At 35.7% G+C, this 22,942-nt stretch overlaps 1 protein-coding gene across 4 annotated transcripts in view; it reads left to right on the plus strand.

Moving 5' to 3' along the window:
• The window catches only part of spir (spire type actin nucleation factor), a 521,502-nt gene that overhangs the window by 354,196 nt on the left and 144,364 nt on the right, over positions 1–22,942 (plus strand). For all 4 annotated transcript variants that reach the window (XM_081761349.1, XM_081761376.1, XM_081761357.1 and 1 more), the window contains 2 exons: positions 11,253–11,495; positions 18,231–18,348. In XM_081761349.1, coding sequence (XP_081617475.1) covers positions 11,253–11,495; positions 18,231–18,348 — 361 coding nt within the window. The remainder of the gene's footprint in view (positions 1–11,252; positions 11,496–18,230; positions 18,349–22,942) is intronic.

The following is a 22,942-nucleotide window of genomic DNA, read 5'->3' on the forward strand; positions in this document are numbered from 1 at the left end:
CGCCAGGGAAATGCCTGCATCAACTAGATTAAAAAAAAAAAAAAAACAACAAAAAAAGCAACAGGCACAAGATTAATTAGCATTGACTTTTATTGTTTTTAGTTGCGTAACTGTCACATTAGTAGCTGAGTAATGCTGTTAGTTTTAGAGTGTCATATTTCAATATAAGATGTTAATAAGAGGAATAGTCTGAATGTCATAATCACATTGCGGACGGGATATACAGCAGATTCGCGGTACAATCGCAATATTACTTCTTTCCTTGTTTTCATTTGTTTGTTTACTTTTGTGTATTTTCTTGCTTGTTTTGTTCTAGCACTTTGGGAAGCACAAGGGTTTCATATGAAAAAAAAATACATGTATATATTTTCATGATGTACACTCATGTCCAAAATGATTGTCGCATATCTATGACTGCCTTTTTGTAAGAATATAATTTGATAATGATTTTGCAGGGTACTTTTAATACTGATACTGTGTGTAGAATCGGGAAATGCATTTGTGGTAAATTTCATAGGAAAAGAACTACAAATACGAAAATTAGAATGAGTAAAACAAAATGTTTCAAAATAGACAAGAAAGTTTTATTCTCGCTCTATTGTTCTTATTTACTGCTCTTTTGACATGAGGTTTGCCACATCCATGTCTTTGACGATTATACACATACTATCACTGTAAGAAATACCAAGCGAATTTGTTATCAAATTATATTCTACAACAACATATTTACAGACATGCGACAATAATTTTGGACATGAGTGTACAAGTTTCTTACTCTGTAGACCTATAATATGCTTGTCATTGGATCTCAATTTTACATTTTACAAAATACCTGTAAAGCAAAAGACACAATTATAAAAAGAGAACAGTCTCAGAGTATATTTTGAAATAGAGTGGGAAAAAAATTGAGACTACTTTTATCTGAGAAACACGAAAAGAGCGTTTTGTCGTCGTATGCTATCATATTGTAGTAAGATAAAAATAGCTTGTGAAAAATTGTTTCTACTTTATTTCGTAATACGCTCTATATTCTAGCCAGATATATTTTCCAAATTTTAATTTTGTCCTTTGTTTCACAGAAACTTTGCAAAATATAGGGGGTCATTACGTTATCGATGTAACGAATCTCTTAGTATGTAGTCTTGCGTATTTATAATGAATTAACAAGGCAAAGTGTTCGACAGTATATATATTTCTCTCTGGACAATACTTGATATCGACACAAATGTACGGTCTTTTGGAATCGTATTCGATTACCAACGGGGACCACTGATCCCAAATTGAGAAACACCTCGAGATGTCTGTGTACTTCATTTTGTAATTCTGTTTGTGTTTTCCAAGTGTGTAAGAATGATTAATTACAATTAAATCTTGTACGATGCTACTACGTTACAGAGGAACTAAGTTGATAAAATAACTTAGTTTGAAAACGTTTTCTTTCGTGTATAGAATATTATTTTCCATTTCTTGTTTATTGATTTCACGTTGATGACCCTTGTCATCTCTCAAGCGTACTGTTTATAGCGTAATACAAACAAGTAGAGTTATACTTAGAAGCAAGGTACGTCAATCATACTGTTCCTTTCCTCTTAAAAGCGTGTAACAGTAGGGCCGACGGATCTTGCTTAGGAGTACATTGACGAGTTAAGGTCATAGCTACATTATCATTTGTCATTTCCTTACAGTCGGGGTTTTGTCACTCCGCAAATAAATTTTGTCTTAGCTGATAATATCTTTCATTCGGCTCTGCGCGTTTTGGCACGAATCGGGCACATTTTTAATGTGGGCATTCTGTTATCAAATCAAATGCATATAAATAAATAAAACAAAATATCGCAAGCAGTTATAAAACTCATCCGATTCGATCTTGACCAAACTTGGCATGAAGTTAGAGCTTAACCTGCTTAGTATGCGTATGAAATATTTTACTATATAGACCTTTGGTTCCCGGTTTATTGGCCATTAAATTTGGAGTTTGTAGTAAATCTAATTTTCGTGAAAGTGAGTTTTAACAAGAATTAGAGAAAATAAATATGATAAACCTGTTAAATGTTGCTCTGAGGTTAGACTTTTATTTGCTGTATAGGCCCTATAGTGTGTATTTGTAATAAAGATTTGCTAAAATCAGTGAAGGTCATTTTTTTTCTACAATCGGGAAACTAGACCTAATTACTAGCTTACCTTTTAAAATTTCAAATGGGACCGCGATGGCTCAGTGGTAGAGCTTTCACCTCTGGTGCATGGGGCCGTCGGTTCGATCCCAGCTCGCGCTAAGTGAACTTTGTAGTGGACAAACACCATGTGCATGGGTTTTCTCGGAGTTCTCCCGTCTCCTCCCAATTTCTTCATTCCACCATTTCCTTCATTTCTCATTCTCACCGTCTCCTTTAGCCTAGCCGGCATAACAATGAGACGTAAAACTGAAATATTTCATTTCATTTTCATTTAAAATTTCACATGGCTTTGCTTTATCATTATTCTAAAAACGGGAAAACTTGTAATATGTTAGTTCGAAGTTCAGTTCTCTCGCGTGTGCCCTAAAGTTGTCATACGATTCTCTCCATTAATTATTTTAGTTGCTAGGGAAAGGTTTTACTTTCGCAATGCTTTTTGTTGTGCGCAGTGACGACTCATTAATGCGGACAAAGGGTTCGAGAGGCAGTCCGGGTGACGAGTTGTTCGCTACATAGAAGCCTAATGAAGAAGTGTTTAAAAAATGAAAAAAAAAAATGTATTTTTATCTACAGTAGCAATATATACATAGGCTGTCCTTTAATATCAGGAGGCTATATCTTACTCAGGGATGCAATAAGCAACAAAATTTTACTCGTCCAGGAAAAAAAAACTACTAGCCCACATCCCACAATAGAAATCATTTACTTACGTTCGGTATGATATTAAATACTCGCCCCGGGCGAGTGGTTATTTGCATCCCTGATCTAACGTATATTCAACATTCTTTAAAACAAAAATACCTAGCCTGCCTTTAACTTCTCAACTCAGTACTGCTTAAAAGCTTTGCTTTGTTAGGAATGTCGGAGAGATGGCAGTTATGTTACATTACCAATTCTGTACTGGCAGCTCAAATCAGTATAATAAACTGTAAACATCTCAGTCATGATAATTCTAGTGATTAACAATCACGTTAGAAGATGTCACTAACAGCGCTATTGTTATATGCATATGATTTGCGGGATTGCCGCTAGGTGACGTTAGTTCTAATACGAGCATTTTGTTTAATGTGGCAACACCTGTATTGAAGAGGCACATGCCTCAGCTTCAAAACGTACTAAAGTCATTCGAGCAGGATACCAAAAATGAGTATTCCTTTCACTGTGAAAATGTCCACTTTTGCTCCAGATAAACGCCTTTTGCATGAAATTTTACTTCTCTTATATACATTCAAAGATGGTGATTTTAGCGTTGAAGGCAGAGCATGAAAAACCTTCGAAGTAGTTCGACTATGTTGAATTGCCTTGCTGAATGAAGAATAATCTCAAACACAAAAAACAACTTGCAAAAGAATTACAAGTTAATCAAGCAATTGTTTTCAGGCGTCTACATGCCTCAGGAAAGATCCAAAAGGAAGGAAAATTGGTCCCATACGAATTAAGAGAAAGACTCATGGCAAGACGAAAAACAACTTGGCGAAATTTTTATTGCGACGCAGAAAAGAAAGTCTTTTCTTTATCGAATAAAAAGTGGATTTATTTTGACAAAGTAAAATAATAATAATGATGATAATGGGTTGTAAGAGACCAACCATCAACATCTCAAGCAAAACGCAATAACCACATAAAGAAGGCATCTGATGGGATCTGAAGTGTGTTTTGTCCTTCTAGCTGTTGAATTCTTGTCAAAGAGTTACTGCAGATCGCTACCGACAACAACTAGTAGATTGGAACCGAGCTTTGAAGGAAAATCGTGCAGAATAAGCCAGTAGACATGGCAGAGTCGCGTTCCTTCATGACAATGCTGGACTATATGTTGTTAAGCCTGTCCGGGAAACTTTGGAAGCATTGGGCTAGAATGTTTTACCCCACCCCGCGTATTCACGAAACATAGCCCTTTTCGACTACCACTTGTTTCTTTCGATGCAACATGGACTTTCGAAACTGCACTTCAATTCTTATGAAGAAGTGAAAAATTACCTCAATAGATGGATTGGCTCAAAAGGTGAGGAATTTTTCCATCGAGGAATCCGTGATTTGCATACCTGAAAGATGAAAGAAGGTTGTAGCCAATGACGGAGAATATTTTGACTAAATATTTTTTTTTTTCATTCAATTAATAAACCAACGTGTTTAACTTGTTTCAAAATCCTGCAATCCTATGCATACACCTAGAGCACGATTTTAATCAATAGTGTATAGCGAGTAGAAATTTTGGGCGAATAATTTAATTAAATATGCAGTAATTTCAGTCGTGAGTGATATTCTGAATTTAAATGGATTTGTTGAAATTGGAGTTATCGTGTGGATGGGTTTTCTCGGGATTCTCCTGTTTCCTCCCACTTTCTTCATTCCACCGTTTCCTTCATTTCTAATCATCGTCGTCTTCTTTAGCCTAGCCGACATAACCGTGGGACGTAAAACTTAAAGATTTCCTTTAATTTTCAAACTGGAATTTTTAAAATTACTTCTGATAGAAAATTCTTACTACAGGAAATAAGCGTATGCTCATTTTAAAAAAAATAATGTAACATCTAAATCACGGTACTATTTTTTAAGATTTAAGGTCAATTATTTAAAATACAAACCTTCAATGTTCCTAGTTTTGGGAGAATTTTCCTAGTACATGTTTTCCCATCACAAGATATAAACTGAAGTTTTTAAAATTTACCATTAGTTGAATACCGTTAGTTGCTATTCAAGGTTAGTCTTGATTTTTATATGTATGAAGTTTTGTGTGTGACTTAATATTGTATGACAAGACCTTTGAAAACAAATTAGTGTACCCGTAACCTATTCCAATTGTTACACATGTCTTTGCATGTTTTGCCCGTTGCTTGTAGTAGTTTCGTTAATTTTTACAATTTATTTTATGCTTGCCCTTATTTGCGTCAGAATTTTCAAGTATTAAGTATTCCTATTCTAAAGCAAGTATTAAATAACAGTTTGAATCAATTCAAAGATTTTATTCTATTTGTATAGAAGCTGGCTGCTATAATGGAGTGGTCTTAAGACATTGTGCTGGCGATCGCATTGCGCGAGTTCAAACCGCACCCAGAACACAGATGTTTGCATTGACTTCTTAGTGTTCCCTCTCACTTCACTTAGGAACTAGTATGTGTGCTATCCAAATATCTGTTTCAGAATCCTGTGGTACTTCCACTTCAATTTTTATAGAGGTAGTTTGAAAGTAGGCCTACTTCAAATTATATGACCGTACCAAACTCTCTCTATAAAAGTTGTTGCGTGAGTACCTTAGGATTCTGAAACATGGATTTTCGAGTAGCGCACATACTAGTCCCTAAGTGAAGTCTTGACCCGACTACGGTAGGTCTCATAGTTTTGGAGCTGTGAACCTTCAAATTTCATTTTTTTTTTTTCATGTTTTCGGCGGCCTGTAACTTCGAAAGGAAGCATTTGTGCATCCAGGTTGGTCTATACTTTTTGTCTTATCTTGGTGTCAGGAATCCACCTCCCAAACGTTGTTGGTGTTGATTTGAAACATCCTGTAGAACTACATAGATACTTTTATAAGGAAAGAAAGAATGCAGATGAAATGTAAGATAAAATCTTTATGGTACATCAATCAATATCTCTGCTGAACAAGCATAGTTTTATTAAGAAATTGTACAAATGTATTTCGAGTTACGAAGTTTGTAGGGGAGAGGAGGGTTTTTGAACCCTGTGAATACCCACGTGGGTGAGCCACTGGCCAAATTACAACCTATCATTGGCAACTACATTGCCATAATATTGTTTTAGACTTCCAAACTACGCTGTACATGAATATCGGGATGTCTTATAGAACGACTAAGACCATTCGTCAACAGATTTTAGAGCAAAAATGGCCAGAGACAGCGACAAACGCCGTTCCTTTCAGTGCATACTGTATTGGCCTGAATACAGTATGATACTTTTAGTATAAAAACAATTTCGTAAACAAACATACTCGTACTATAATCACAGTTTAGCCCTTTACACGTAAAAGAAAAAATATAACAAAGGACCCCCCCCCCCCCATGTGTATCACTCTTGCAACAGCGCCATGCCGTTGCATGACTCGTCAAGTTCAAACGTACAATATACCTAAGTAATAGGAAATAGGTAATGACAATGCATCGTGTTAGACTGGGGTTTAAATCTTAATAAGTGGATAACTTTTCTATTATATAATATTTTGCAAAGTGTAATATTTTATGCTGAGTACTTTTATTTTTCCATTAAAATCATTTAAAAAATTGAGATTACATTGTACTTGAGGGTCGTACTATGGTCGGGCCACTAGTATTTCTGACATGTAAGAAAGACAATGTTTCCTTCAGTTACAGCAGAACGTACTTAAATTCAAAATTTTTGAGGAAAATATATGAATATAGATACAAACTTTCTTTAGCAAGCTTTGCATAGCAATGTAATAAAAGCATTGTAGCAAATTAATAGCATTGTAGTAAATTACAAACTAGTAGTAATATTACTTTCATTGCAAGAAGTAGCTAATACACAAATGTATTTCCGGAATCTCTTGTTGAAAATAAATATGTCTTTTCAATTTTATATTTTCCGCCTAATTGAACTGAGTTTTTTTGGTACCGATGGAACGGAAAATTACTGAGTACCACATAGAAAGATTATCAAAGAAAATAATTTACAATATAGAATTCACTTGCTTGCTTGCTGCAACCGTGACGTAGAGAAAACTACGACATGATCACTATGTGGCGAAGAACTCTGTTTAGCTTGCCTTACGCTGCGCTAGAGACCTGCACATGCCGATTTTTTCGGCCCGAGCCCAATCCAGCCCGAATGTATCTAGGCCAGGCCCAGCCCTGGCCCGAAAAGTTTTAAGAGATTTTCGGCCCGAGCCCGGCCCGGCCCGATAAGTTTTTTAAAATTCTTGGCCCAAGCCCGGCCCAGGCCCGATAAATTTTAAAAGTTTCATTTTGTAACATTTTTTCACGTTAACACTTCTTCAACGTTTGCCTTTATTCTAATTATCGTTTAACGAAAGTCAATAATTATTAAAGAATTGCAATTAATTGGCCCCAGCCCGGCCCGACCTGAAGAGAAATCAGTGTCGGCCCGCCCAAGCCCGGCCCGGCCCAAAGAAATAACAGAATCGGCCCGCCCAAGCCCAGCCCGTGCAGGTCTCTACGCTGCGCCTGCTCTCTGATGAATGCAGCGTAAGGCTGAGGAGTTGTCCCATTCTTCACTGTTTCCTATTTATACTCTGTCTCGACTGGGCTATCCGTCGATTTGCGACCCATCATAATCTCTGGTACAGTTGGCCACCTTCTGCATAGTAAATCCAAATATTTTAATTAACTTTTCCAGATGGCACTTCGGGAGAAGATAACCTTAAAGGAGTTTATGATTAAAACAACTTGGCATGCTTTGATAAATCAGTGAAATATCTTGCTGTTATTTTTATTGACACAAATCTAATATTAAACATATACTTTGACCCTATCAACCACAAACACCGTATGCATGGATTTTCTCGTGGTTCTTCTGTTTTCTCCCTCTCTTCATTCCACCATTTCATTCATTTCTCATAATCACCGTCTCCTATAGCATACACGGCATAACTGCAAGACGTAAAAACTGAAAGATTTCATTTTGATACTATCAGCCAAAAAAAAAAAAAAAAAGTCAGTCAGTGACGTAAAACTACTAACCAGTACTAACGAGTATGATACGTTCTTTCTCATCGTGTATGTATTTTTGAAGAGTCCAAGTAAGGTAGCTTTCCTACTTAGTAAAACTGTTAGCGTTAAATATTATTTTATTCTATTAAATTTTACTTATGAATTCGTAACTGTATATATACTAGGTGGCAGGTGAATTGACATTTGGCGTGAACCAAAGAGCTCGTAACGCGCGACTGTCAAACATCCAGTTAAAAAAAAAAATAATAATAATTGGACGAATATTGATTAGATTCTCGTCTCACCAAGGAAATACAACATGTCAGCCGAATCGGATTCCCACACCACATCGTTGATAATATCCATTATAAACTGAGTACATGACATGAGAGCAGGGTTTAAAGTTAGACGCCAATTCGGCTGCAGCACACGGTAAGAAAACTTTGGTACTCTTGAAAATGTCGAATATTTTAGATTTACTGATTGTAACAAATCGCATTTAATCTTACAGCATCTAATAACATTTAATTCTGAAACTTTTCTAAAATTTAGTTTTCATTTGCACTTATATATGATTGCTGTCATCGCATATGCAAAATGAAAATGAAATGAAGTAAGTCATTGTGCTCAGTGGCTTAAGAACTTTCAAGTTCCAATCCTGTTGAAAGAAAAGTTCAGCAATAGATCAAATCGTGTGCTATGCTAATCCACACGCGAAGCACATGACGAAGGATTTATCTAGTCCTTTCTGCGCATCTCTGTACTAATTGGACTACTCAAATGTCTTTCTGCCACAAGTTTTCCAGCTAGAACTCTACACACTCCTCGCGTTATTTCCTTGCTACCCAGCCCGCACCAAGTGAGCTTTGTGGTGGACAAACACCGTGTGCGTGGGTTTTCTTGGGGTTCTCCCGTTTCCTCCCACTTTCTTCATTCCACTATTTCATTCATTTCTCATGATCACTGTCTCCTTTAGCCTAGCCGGCATAATTGTGGGACGTAAAACTTAAAGATTTCATTATATTTCCCTGCTAACAATTTGTACTGCCGATATTAGTCATCAATGTGATATCCTAGAGTCGGTGATTTTTTCTTTTTTATTTTCGTTGATTTTACACGCTTCGGTATGTTTTGACGTTAATCTGAATGTTGACTTGTATCTTTCGTTGAAGATGGTAAATATTCCAAACATGGTGAAAAAATTAGAAATATAATGTCATTAGTCACTAGACATTCTACCTGAAACTTATACATTAATACTACAAATTAGAATTCTATACCATGAAAACAATTTGACTATTAGCTATAAATAAATAAAAATACTCATTTATCTTTTATTTATTTATTTTGCCATGTTCTTTGACATGCACGCTCATCTTTAAAAATTTTGTCACCTACATTTGTTTAAAGCTGTTCAGGCGAAGATATTTTTTTTAAAAACACTTTTGAAAGAAAAGACTTAGAAGGGAAGAGTAAGCTACAGTTCTAATTTAACATAGTTCCATATACAGGGTGTCCCGAAATTAAGGCGAAAAATGAAACCACAGCTTCCTGGCACCAAAACAAGAAAAACAAGTTTATATGACACGTAGTCTGGAAGTGGACAGGGGCGGAGCAAGACAGCTTTGAATGTGGGGGAAAGGAACTTCACACTTGCCAGCGGATTAATGATAGGAGGGAAGGAGGTTCTGAAAGACATAAAAATCATATGTTTAACGCATGTTACATTACTGTACCAGAGATTCTCCATACGTCATTTAGGGATTCACCAAATGTTTGTACGGCAAGGGTAACGAAATGGTGCAGGAAAGATGGAAACTACACAGAAAAAGTAATCAATGGCACGATTGCACGCGCATGTACAATGGGAGTCAAAGCAAAAAACATTTAGCATGGGTGCATATTTCAGGAGGACAATGGAAAGTAGTATACCAGATAGAAACTTGCAGGGAGAGGGTAGAAATAAGAACAAGTGTAACTAGTCGTGTCATGTAATGAAATAACAGGCGGAGTCCACAACGACGTACTGTATTTTTAACGTAGTATCTTATACAGAGTAGTGCTAGCATAGTAGTAGTCATACGTGCTAACAATAAACGTACCTACATATGATGTTCAAAGTGATGTCCTCCCACATCTATGCAACGTGATAGTCGTGAGTTTCGAATGCATCCCATTACTCCCGGTGTGTTGTGTAACTGTTCACACGTATCTTCAATGCGGTTTTGTAAGTTGACAAGTTCCTTCTCCCTCCCCACATTCGAAGCTGTCTAGCTCCGCCCCTGTCCATTTCTAGAATATGTGTCATATGAACTTTTTTTTCTTGTTTTGGTGTCAGGAATTTGTGGTTTCATTTTTCGCCATTACTTTTGGGACACCCTGTATAGTTGGGACTACAAACAGCATCGTCACTTCAGATTTTGGTTTTAGGGGGCCAGGAGCTTCATATGGGGCTACGTAGAGCAATTGTTACCCAGGAGTTTGATATTCAATAGTGTCATTTCAGATTTGGTCAGGGGGAGACAAGATGGTCCATCGACATAAAAGTTTCATAGTTTTTATTAATATATTAGCAAATAATTTATTTAAAAACCGATATTTTTTTTTTAAATTCAGAGAGGAAGACAATTTCCCCCTCTGTCCTTCCGAAATGACGCCCCTGTATGCATATATTTTAATCAGTAGTGTAATAATATATCAGTATTAATGAAAAACGTAAGTTTGTTTTGATCAATGGAGATTTTGCCCCAAAGCAAGCTATCATGGGGTGTAAGATTCTCCACTGATATAAGCATGGTTTCACGTCTTTATTAATATATTACTACACTTTTGATTAAAATATATCTCAAACACAGGGAACCAATAATTCCCTGCCCTCCCTTAAATGACGCCCCTAACTACAAGGCTTTAGAGCTCACATAAGTGTGAGGCTTTTGTTTTCGAACAGAATTGTATTGTATCATTTAGAGTTCCTTCGTGTTGGTGTGGTTAGCGCACTCTCCTTCGGCACAGGAGATCCGAGTTCGATTCCCAGTGGGAGCTCAAGCGGTTCGGATTCCATGTTAAACTACAGGTCTATATCTCATTTAACCTCTGTGCTGAAAGAAGACACTAAACTCCAAAACAACCGACCAACTGAGCTGAATATTTTTGCTTCAACAGAAAGAAGTCAGTTGCACGACAAATGACAAATTTTCTGACAAATTTACACGACAATAATGCCAATTGTCCGTCTATATACGTACGTAGTTCCAGAGTTTACTGTATTTGGTTCATATGATTTTACCTAGTTGCCATAGAAAACTTTAGTCGGTACTTTTTTCTTTCATTTGTACTGACACTTGTGAAGTTACTGTATTTCAAACATAGATAATATAGATGTAGATACAAAAAAATAATGAAAAAGATGATTTATATGTTCCTTTTTTTCTGTTAGGCGAGGCTATGGGTTCAAGTCATCCGGGAGTTGCGAAACGGCGTAAAGCTGAAGAAGGTGGACTCCAGCCGTACGCCGATCGAATACGAGCTAACGCCATACGAAATCCTGATGGATGACATCCGGTCGCGAAGGTACAAGCTCAACAAGGTGATGGTTGACGGAGACATCCCCCACCGCGTCAAGAAAGACGCACATGCCATTATTCTTGAGTTCATCCGATCCAGGCCACCACTCAGAAAGGTAAGTGTTATGTGGAGAGATTCTATAACTTTTGAGAAGATATACAAGTTATTTTGGTGTGAAATTTCCCTTAGGAAATCTTGGGTATTCAATTTATACAGGATTTTATACTCAGGTGATACAGTATAACCATAGATCATAGTATTATATAAGAGAATTGAAACTGTCTGTGTGAATTAAGGTGGGATATGACTAGGTAGCTTCTGTTGAAAATATAAACATGATCATGCATGCTGTTTAAGAAATCGATACCATTCTTTCAGTGTAGTTGTAATGAAATAATACAGTGTGTCCGAGAAGTCCTTATCTCGTTATAAAAATTAATGATCTTTGTTAAGTTAATTATGGAAACAGAAATTATGACAAATTAATCAAGCTTTTCTTGGGGCATCAATAAATCTTCGCAGCCGTGAACATCTTTGATAATTCATAATGCATTTAGACTGGTATTTATATATTCGATTTCACTCCAAAAATTGGCTAACACAACTAGCGGGATTGGTGCAATGACTGTGAATATATTCTCTTTTAAGTTGCAATATCGGTTACTAGCGTTGCATAAACAGCGTCCTTCACATAACTCCAGAGAAAAATATCAAGGGGAATAATGTCAGGAGACTGAGGAGGCCAAGCTATGGGTCCACCACGTTCAGTCAATTGTCCGCAGAAAAGTCGCTGTCAATCAATCAATCCGTCATCAAGGTCAACACGGATCTCCATATTCTAGTCAGGGGGAGAATCATCTTGTTGAAGAATCGCTGTAGGGTTATTGTCCAGCAATTGGGAAGCAGCAAAAACTTGCAATATGTCTAAATACATGATTCTCCACAAAAATAAAGACTCGACAATTTTATCTTGCACAAGTGCACACAAAACATTTACTTTGGGACTGACTGGTATGCTCCGACAGAAATCTTGGAAAGCACAACACTTGCGGTACTTCGAGTATTGACATTTGTGGTACTGGGACATTTGCGGTACTATTCAAAATAACTTTTTATTCTCCAAGCTAAGAGAGTGTTTTTTTTCGAGTGTTCAGTTAGAGGATAAGCACACAGTAATAACTGCTACACAAAGACCAAATTTTATAACATTGGTGTAGCACCACGTTGTTGTAGGGGGAAATAACATGATTTTTTTTTTTTTTTTTTTTTTTAGGGAACTCGGACTTTTTTGCATATTAAAAGCAGACTAAAGATCATCTTTCAGAATCTGAAACAATTATTAACTTACCATACCTACATACAAACTTTTCTCACAACACTAAGAACATGTAAACTCAAATATAAGGATCAATTATACAGGAAAGTGAAAAAAATATTTACTAGGATACATGGTAGAAATATCCGAATAATGTAAACAAATGCTTGTTTGTGATTGGCCAAAACTGGAAAATGTAAACAAATCCTTATCTTTCATTGGTCAAACGCTTGTCCATAATATTTAGAGAGAACTTCTAGAAATATTTATATTTTTGTTTTCTTATATAGCTTTTATTAACAATTTTCCAATAACTACAGATAAATATAATAGATTGAGACAATTTACAATCACAATAATCAAAACAATAAACAACGTAACTTCTCTTCTGGAACAAAGCAAAATTACTCCAACTTTTAAATGTGTGTCTTTTTCTCAAGAATTTCTTGACATCTTTTGAGGCTAGATAATCAGTTAATGCTTTTTCTATTCTTCTGTCCAATTTTATGTACTGACGTCGTCTACGATTCCCTTCAATGTTTAAAGTTCTTCTTTGATACAGGTAATCGTTGTACACAGCTTTTTTTATATATATAAAAAAGATACTTTATGAAACAGTACACGTTAAGAGTTGACTTATCCATTAATGATTTGAGTATGTAGTTCCACCTTCAACAGCATTATTCGTTATGTGCTCTTGATTCGAGCGGTTCCACATGGAGATGTCAATACCGGTATTATTACTTAACCACTCTCTACAAGATAATCTAAAAACCTCTCAAGTCTTTCGTGATGTTTTTTTTTTTTTTTTCCTCAGAGGTTTCAATTACTATGATAGTTTCCAGTAGGCGGCCCGCGTCACGTCCCCTTATATCCATAACCTACTAAAATCAGCCAATCAGAATGAATCTCACATATTAGGCTGTTCCAGCTGCATCCCAACCCCTTTATTAATGTTTTCATTCTAATTGAGATTAACGGGAGTGAAATGGATGCTTTTGGCGCACGTTCCACAGTGTGTACCGCGAATATCCCACTTCTAATGGAAAGTTTTGAACAGTACCGCAAATACCCTAAAAAAAAAACTAGTTTTCTGGTTGTACCGCAAATGTCCTGATACCGAAATCTTGGACACCCTAAACTCCAAACTCGGGTGTTATATCTGCACACACTACCTGTATGAAGCGGAGTCTCAGACCAAAAAATAAATAAATAACACATTTCAGATGGTCTTAATCGTCTTCAATTCAAGATAACAGTTCTACTATAAAATCATACCAAAGTGTGCTCGCTGGGCAATAAGGCTGCACAATTTGCACTTTGTGCACACGAAACATTAAACGTTTACGTAAGATGTCATGAAGAGAACTTTTCGGAAGCTATAATTCATGTGAGACACTATGGATAGGTTATTTTTTAACTTTGCACAAAAAGATCGCACTGTTCTCACCGTCTCTGCTGAAGTCGATCAAATCTTGGCAGTTCTGTATTCTTGAACTTCTCGTACCACGACTGAATGCTTTTCGCATTGAGTGTCATCCTTGCATACGTTGTTTGAAAGTCCTCCGCGCTGTTTTAGGAAACTTGTGTCTAGTGAGACCAGATCACACACTGTGCCGTTTCCGGTTTGAGTACATTTTCGGTTTGCTAAATGCAAGTGGATTCTCACTGAAGCCAAAAAGTCAATGAGACCTGAAAAAAAAATCATTACATAATATATATAAAAAATCATTACATAATATACATATACGGACACATGACATTATAAAATTAAAGTAAAAGAGTTTTTTAATATCGTAGTGATCATCATAAGTGTTGAAAAAGAACTCAAATGCACTAAAATTCTCAGTTAAAACTTTTTGTGTTTGCTTAGGAGTTAGTAACACAATCATTCAAGAGTATAGTTTTCCCCTTCTTTCTATACTCCCTCTTATCATATTTTCTGTCAGATCCCTCAGAGTACAATTTTTCCAGCAATGTCGTAACGAGCTCTGTTTAATTACAATATTTATCTGCTTCTTAAACTCGAATCAATGCTAAGAAGACGTAATCAAATAGAACCTAGACGGTAATTGACAGTTTCATCATACCGTAAGAGAACATAATTTTCACTTGATAAAAAAAAAAAAAAAAAAAAAAAAGTCACATTTTCTAAATCAAAATGGCATGTCACATTTTCTAACTTTTGAGTAAGCTGGGAAAGAAGGATCAACATTCCCATGCAATTCAATGCAATAACAAATACTAAACAAGCTTCCCTTGCCATCTACAGGAATTTCCAAAATTAAACTACCCACATACTATTCTGTGGCTCGATCCCAATCCATTCCACCTAATAATTAAATTTCAATGGACGTGACATTTTCCCGTATTTTCGCCGAACCGCTCATATATAGCATTCTAAGAAAACTACGAGATAAAAACCTTAATTTCAGAGCTTAAAATGGAAGATCTATCCTCTTTGGTTATTTTTCATTTTATTATTATTTGACATATGGTGTAGGTTCAAAATATATATCGTCGAAATGTATGCTTAATTGTATTAAATGGTGTAATTTATGAAAAGCCCATTGAAGTTAGTAGGGTAAAAGCGAGGAGGGAAGTATATTTTAGAAAACAGAGTAAACTCACATTTACTTGTAATGTCAGATTTACATTCAAACAGAAAATAAACTAAAACTGAATAAATTTTGCTGCGCTAGACACGTCCATTTATTTAAGGACTTCATATTTCAAATTTCAAATCTCTAACATGAGAGCTTGTGAGATACTCTAGTTTGGCATACATTCTGAACGCCTTTCTTCCCTTAGGATACGCATTTTAATCACAGTGACATAACAAAACTCCCGGTTCGATGTATACGCAGAGTGCCACAAGGATTTTAACGTAGTCCTCATCCGTTCTGCTCGCCGCTAACAAACCGCATTACACGTAACCCCTAGAACCATTCGACGCATCTTATGAATATTTAAAAGTCCCTTCCCTTTAAAATTCAAATAGACCAACGACTCCTTGGTTATTTGAATTAGTGGAGTGAATTTTACAAGGAATTGGTGTAAACGATCTAAAATAATAATAATAATAATAATAATAATAATAATAATAATAATAATAATAATAATAATAATAATAATAATAATAATAATAAAACACTGCGATTCCTTTATAATGTGACGTCGGCGGGAATAGACCATATCCTTCAAATTGCTCATAGGAAAAATAATCGCTTGCTGTTAAATCAGGAGAGCGTGGAGGCCATTCAGCGTCTCCGAAACGAAAGAGACTTCAGTAAAAACAAGGAAACACATGTTCCAGTGTTTTCGAAATTTCGCTTTTAAGGAGGAAAGTGCTATCATGTCTCTAATAATCGAATTTCTCTTTGTTTATTCATAAAATGCCGAATGTAAAAATTCGCTTAACTTATGGGTGTGAAATGTTGCATTTAGGTTTTTATTTAAAAATAATGAAATATGTTTCAGCTTGTCAAAAAGTTCCGCTTCTAAAGGGATCATTTCTATATCCAAATTTCTCTTTCTTTCCTTATTTCGAAAGTGCCGAATGTAACGATTCGTTTAACATGGAAGTATGACATTTGGTAAATAATTTTTTTAATTAATAATTAAGAAAATGTATGTGTCAGTGTTTCTAAAATTTCCGCTTCCAAGGATCTCATTATTCAAATTTCCTATAATATACAAATTTAGTCAGAAAATGACCAATCTAAGCATGCTCAAGTTGGAGGTATAAAAATCGATATATGAACTCTTACTTAAAAATAAGGGAATCCTTTTTGGAAACTTCTCTCTAAGGAAGAAAACGGGGAAATTTATAAAATATTCAAATTTCTTTTTCTTTATTTCGAAAGTGACCAATATTGGGATTTACTTAAGTTGAAGTTGTTGTCTGCGGTACACAAACTTTTAGAAAAACACGAGTCAGCATGTAAAAAAAATCCACATTTGAAAGGGGAAAAGAGGATAACTTCTACAATATTCAAATTTCCAGTTTTATATATATATCTTCCTGTACGCAGAAAGGACACATTTGTTAGTATTTATAACATTTGGCAACCATTTATTTTCTTACACAATGATTCTCCTTGCCCGCAATAGCCATTTCTGGTTTGGGAAGACTCTCTGGTATACATAGTTTCATGTTTTTCATTTATATATTATTATACTATTGTTTAAAATGTATATACTAAGGATGGCCAAAATTGTCTGGAATCCGGATTCCGGAAAATTTATTTCCCGAAATCCGATTTTTTTCCGAATCCCGGAATTTTTCCAAAATCCAGAATTTTCCGAATTCCGGAATTTTTCCGATTTTACTTTCCGGATTCCGGAAATTAAAAATTCCGGAATTGGCCATGCCTAGTATCTCAAATACGCGCGCGAATTGACCGCCTACCCTCAGAAATGACGCCCTTGCTTGCGCGAATTACTAAAAAAAAATAGTTTCTAGGATAAACATATTTCCATATTGCTTTCTGTTCAAGAGTAAACGTTAGACTGTGCTGTATTAGGGTATAGCGTCCCTTTCAACACCGAGGTTATATAAGACCTGCACATGTTGGTTAATGCGGAATCCGAATTACATGAGCTTCCGCCGGGAATCGAATATGAATCTCCCAAGCCGGAATAAACTTTAGAGACAGGAGAAGAAATTGTGATTTTGTTTAATATACGTGTTCTAATGTATTATATTGCATAGCTATGATGTATATTTATAAATTTCTTGCATTCAAACATGAATGCTCTTTGTCAGTAAAATGCAGATTCTTTATTTTTTTGAAAAAAGGATTGCCTATCAGGATTCGAACCCATGTTAAAAAATACACATTATCACGCGAATCCATTACGTTATCCACTAGACGAAGGGCGCATTAATTTTTACGTTTGTTTCTGTTACTAAGACGTTGACGGTGTACTTTCCACAGAATTTAATCTCGTATTATGTAGTATGTCACTTTTTTACTTTTATTATACTGTATATATTTTGACATATTTTATGATTATTTTCTGAGTATTTTATGATTATGATTGCCACCTGAATATTTACTTGGGAGCAAAGCCTGCCCAGATGGTCTATTTCTATTAGAGAGTATGCACATTGCTCTGTAACAGAATGGTAGGAGAAAAATTCCTTGTAAGAACGTCTGAGGGGAGCAAGGATCTAGGTTCAACTTTTTTGACAGTCTCCGGAAGGCAGTCCCACTTTTTGTGACCAAAATGTACGATTTTCAATGGAAAAACTGTCTCCCTAAATGTTTTCATGGGCGTAAGATGCACTATAAAGCCCACCTGTGGTATTCGCTGTGGATAACTATAGTTTTTTTTTTTTTTTAATGAAACCTTGTTACCATCATTATAACAATTTCTTCTTAAATAATGTACCGATACGTATTTTTGTAATATCTTTGTAGAGAAAAATGTGATCTTAAAATCTTCAACAAAATGATACAATTTATTTCAAGAATAAAAATGTATGTTGTTGATGCATTTACTAATTTTTAAAAAATTTTCTTTTGCAAGGCGTCCGAACGAAAACTACCTCCCCCTCCTGACCGAGAGTCTAATCCAAGAGAGCTTCTCATGCAGTCCATAAAACAGGAACATAGATTGCGCCCAACGTCAAGTCCAATTAAAACAGGTAGATGACTAAACTTTTTTAATATTTTAATTTTAATATTATTTTGTTTCTGAAAGTGGAGTGAAACTTGTCTAATGTTGTTGACCCATTCTGAGTTCTTATTTATTTACTGTCTTTCTTTTCTTCCTCTTACATGAATTTAGTTCTACACTAAAACAACTTGAAAAAATAAAGAAATGAAAAAATCAGTTTACTTACCAACAATATTCAATAACACTGAATCCTAAGGACTACTAAATACAGTGGGATAAACGTCTTATTACGATATATATGACATTTCACATATGTCGCCTACTTGTATGAATGTATCTTCTATGAATTTATGTTCTTTAAATTTATCTGTTAATAGCATCAATTACCCGCTTCGCTGGTGGGGATCGTACCGAGACGAGACCTCTATAAATCGAAACGAGACTAAGACAAGACTTAAGTCAGTCTCGGTCTCGTCTCGAATATTGATATTGATAACTATTAAATATCCTTTTCTCAAAATTTGTTTCGTTGCTGTGTTAAATAATATGGGAACGGTTGACTGATGTACAGTGGCGTATTCAGAGGGTGGTTATCGGGCTCAAGCCCCTCCCGAAATAAATCTATAATCTTTTTTTTTTTTGCATTGCACGTACAACACATATGTTTCTTACTCGTTCTTCAAGCCTCTCCCGAAACAAAATCCACTGCTGATGTATATAGTCTTCTCTCTCTCTCTCTCTCTCTCTCTCTCTCTCTCTCTCTCTCTCTCTCTCTCTCTCTCTCTCTCTCTCTCTCTCTCAGGATATGATAAAGGGAGGGACTAAATCATAGTTTGCCGCTTTATCCAGTGTAAAGAAAGTAGGATTGAAGTCCATTTTATCGAGTATATACCTAAACGTAAAGGGAGGCTATAGCCCCTATAGCCCTCCACTTGGATCCGCGTTATATGTATATTAAATGCTGAAATTTTGTACCAAGTTGTGTGAAATATTGATGGGGAAATTCTTCTAGATACTCTGCAAGACCACTAGATAAACAAGCAGTGTTGCTAACGCAACATAAAATTGTATTTTCTCAAATTGCACTACGTATAGTATTACATATTTCTAATTTAGATATGAAATGAAACCACAATACCACATACATTATTCAGTGTAACAAAGGACAATACAGATCACTAACATCAACATTTTGGTGATCTCTAATAATCAAATGGCATGGACAATGCAATGCGCATCAATTTTGTCTTAGCGTCAAATACTATGATCATGGTGTAATGTATTTCAAACGAATGAAAAAACGAAGTTACAAGAAATTGAAAATTCTAAAGACTTTACTTCGTTCTTCATGCACTCAGTGTTCACTTAATGTAAAACAGAAGTCCCTCTATAATACGGTAAGGCAACGCTGAGCTTGCATAGTGCATTTTTGGGAAGCTTTTAAATTATGTATAGTCTTTTTAAGGCATGAATCAAAGTCACGGTACAAGGCCAATGACCACCCACCAATCGACCTCGTTTATTTTGGAAAGGTGGCAACGACTGACCTACATGTGTTGCCATTCCGCTTTTGGTGAGCCCATTCCAAGGCTCCACCCACATAGAAGTAACAATGAAAAGAAGAGCAACTACGTTCAGTTACGTCATTATTATATCTATAGAGCATTGAAAAGACATTTTCATCAATTGGAAAGATTAAGCAACTGTAATACTTACGTCACTCAGTTTTTTTCTTGTCTTTTTGAGAAGTTAATCGATCACTGTTCTTTCAAATTAATTGGAGAGAGATTTTATAGGCTGCATTACATAAAACAGCTTGTTTTTCCTCTTTATTATACCATGTGTTATATTGGATTAGTGTTCTGTTTCTTGAAATAAAATCTTGAAACTGAAATTCCTCTGACACTCATACAGGGGGGGGGGGGCGGTGAGTTGTAATACTGCTACTTAGAGCTACTTTTAAGAGCTCCAAACTTTGGGTGGAGTTTTATTTATATATGAAATAAGAAAGTTTCCTCTTCTGGGAGAGGGTCGAAGAAGAAAACCAAAGTTTGTTCTAAAAATCTTCCTCACATGATGAGACATAATCATACCAAAGATGATTCTGATCCATGCATTATTCCTTGTATGATGATGCATGTACCTTATAAAGTACAAATAATTTGTTCCCTTCTATGTAGGAGAAATTGACAATCTTGCAATATTTTCTGTAAATGAAAAGGTAATAACTGCTCATAACTGCTCAGATAATTTATATTAATGCGAGCAATGAAAATATTTGCAATATAAGCATGTCTGTAAAGAGCAGTGCTTTTTTTTTTTTTTTAAAAAAATCAATCCATTTATTTAACCAGCTTTAGTGTCGCCCACGAGATGAGACGAGAAATAATATTTTCTCATTTTCTCTCTTAAATCTTGTAGGTCTCGTCTCGTAAATTTTGTCTCAATTCTCGTCTTGTCTCGAATTTTTCTCGCCTCATTTTCTAAATTTATGTACAAAATTTATGCAGTGATTATTTTGTTATTGTTATTAATATGGTGTGACATAACATCTTAACCATATTTATTACAGGAATATATTGTGTAGTGAGACTTGCGTATCTTTAAATGTTGATAAATGCTCTTCATTGAGAACGTGCAATCATTTTATCAATTTATAGGTTTTTATAATATGAATCGTGCAACACTGAAACAGTGTTTGAATCGATTTGGGTGAACTAGTGTTGCCCAGGAGACTCATGAAATTTCTCATCTCGTCTCAAAATATCTCGTCTCGTGGGAAACACTATACTTCTCATTGCTCCTTTCTCTCTGCCTTCAATAATACAATTTCCTGTTTACGTGAGTCCGCTCTGTGACTATTTTACAAATTTTCATCCTTTGCTATGCACGGAATTAAAAAAAAAAAAAAAAAATAGTGATACTATCCGTGAAAGGGCGCTGGAATAACGCAGTGGTGCAATAGAAAAGAAATGTAGGATTGTGTTGCGGAAGAAACGAACGCGATCTGGCATACAAGATTGCCGTTTGAAAATGATTCGCTTCCTTGGAAAATGTTGCAACTGCATACTAAAGTCAAGGAAATGCAATTTACAAAACGGAAAACGGGAATATTGAACTTGTAATTCTAACTTGGATGCCTTCGGAATTCGTATTAGAGTTGTATTGTAAATAGGTAGCCAAGCATGAGGAATGTTATCGAATGTCACTCACACGTTTCTGATGAGATTACGTTATACCACTTATTATTCTACTAGTTCTCATTATTTCATTGTGTTTACTGTATGTAAGACGTGAATATAGATTAAGATGAAGTACACACAAAATTATTAATGGTTTATGAGCGTACGAGCTTTGGTAACTTACTAATCAAAGGAAGCGCACCTACATTTTAGTGTATATGGAGTATTATAGCTTAGAGCTCACACTTCTGGTGTGAAGATTCCTCGTTCAATGTCGGGTTATCACATCAGAGATCATGTACTCCAAAAGCACACATAGTAATTACGAATCAAATAAAGAGAAACAGCTTATGGTCTTTTTTTTTTTTAAGTGATCGAACTCAAATTATGCGCGTGGGTCCGATATTCATTTATCATGGGGCCTCTCGAGCAAATTACATGAATGACATATAAAATTTAGTCGTGGGGGGCCCCAGGGGCCCATAATGCTGTTAAGACGGCATTGACTCTGGTTACTTTTTAAAATAAGGAACGTAAGGAGGCACGGTGGCTCAGTGATAGAGCGTTTACCTCTGAGGTTCCTGCTTCGATCTCCCAGCTAAGCAAGTCGGTGGTGGACAACATTGTGTCCGTGGGTTTTCTCGGGCACACTCCTTTCCTCCCACGATCTCATTCCACCAATTCTTCATTATCATTCATTTCCCTTAACCATCGTCTCCCTTAACCTAAAGGACATAATTGTGGGACGTTAAACTGGAAGCTTTAATTGCATTTAAAATGAAGAACGAAATATAAATGATTTTCTAATCCCTGTTCAACTCTGCAGGAAGATTTCAGCACAATACAGAACCGTAGAAAACTTTAAACACCCCCTCCATTAAATTTCCTACTACCTGTTATTCACGCCAAATCCTGATCTGTAAATCCCCCTCCCCCCAGAAAAACGTTGTGGTGCCTTTAAGATACGTCGAATATTGGTTCAAAGTGCTTGTAAATCTTTAAATTCTGGACTAAGTACACGGATAACTTTTCGGAAAACTTATTTCCGCTTCACTATATTTTACTGTTACAGCCGGAATACAGGCCAATAAATACTAAATGACCAAAATTGTTTACTTCCTGTAAAATATGCTGAAGTGTGTATATAATTAGATTTCTCAAAAACTTCGTATTGTCCTCTATAACATAAACGCAAAGTTCTAGCAGCACATAAAGTAGACGGAACAGTGACAAATAGTCGGCTAGCCAACTGCCAATGTTGGTACTACCTTATTCAGCGTGCCAGGAAGTCGCTTTACACTCAATATTATATCAACCAATTGTATAAATGTTAATAAATACTATTAATATTAAACTGGCAGTCATACGTTGCTTTACTTTTCTTCATAGTGCGATTAGCACTAACGTCTTTGCTGCAGCGTGTAGCAGAAAAAAAAGGCG

Source organism: Thermobia domestica, chromosome 1 (genome assembly GCF_964235325.1).
Source record: "Thermobia domestica chromosome 1, izTheDome1.hap1.1, whole genome shotgun sequence".
NCBI classification, from domain to species: Eukaryota; Metazoa; Arthropoda; class Insecta; order Zygentoma; family Lepismatidae; genus Thermobia; species Thermobia domestica.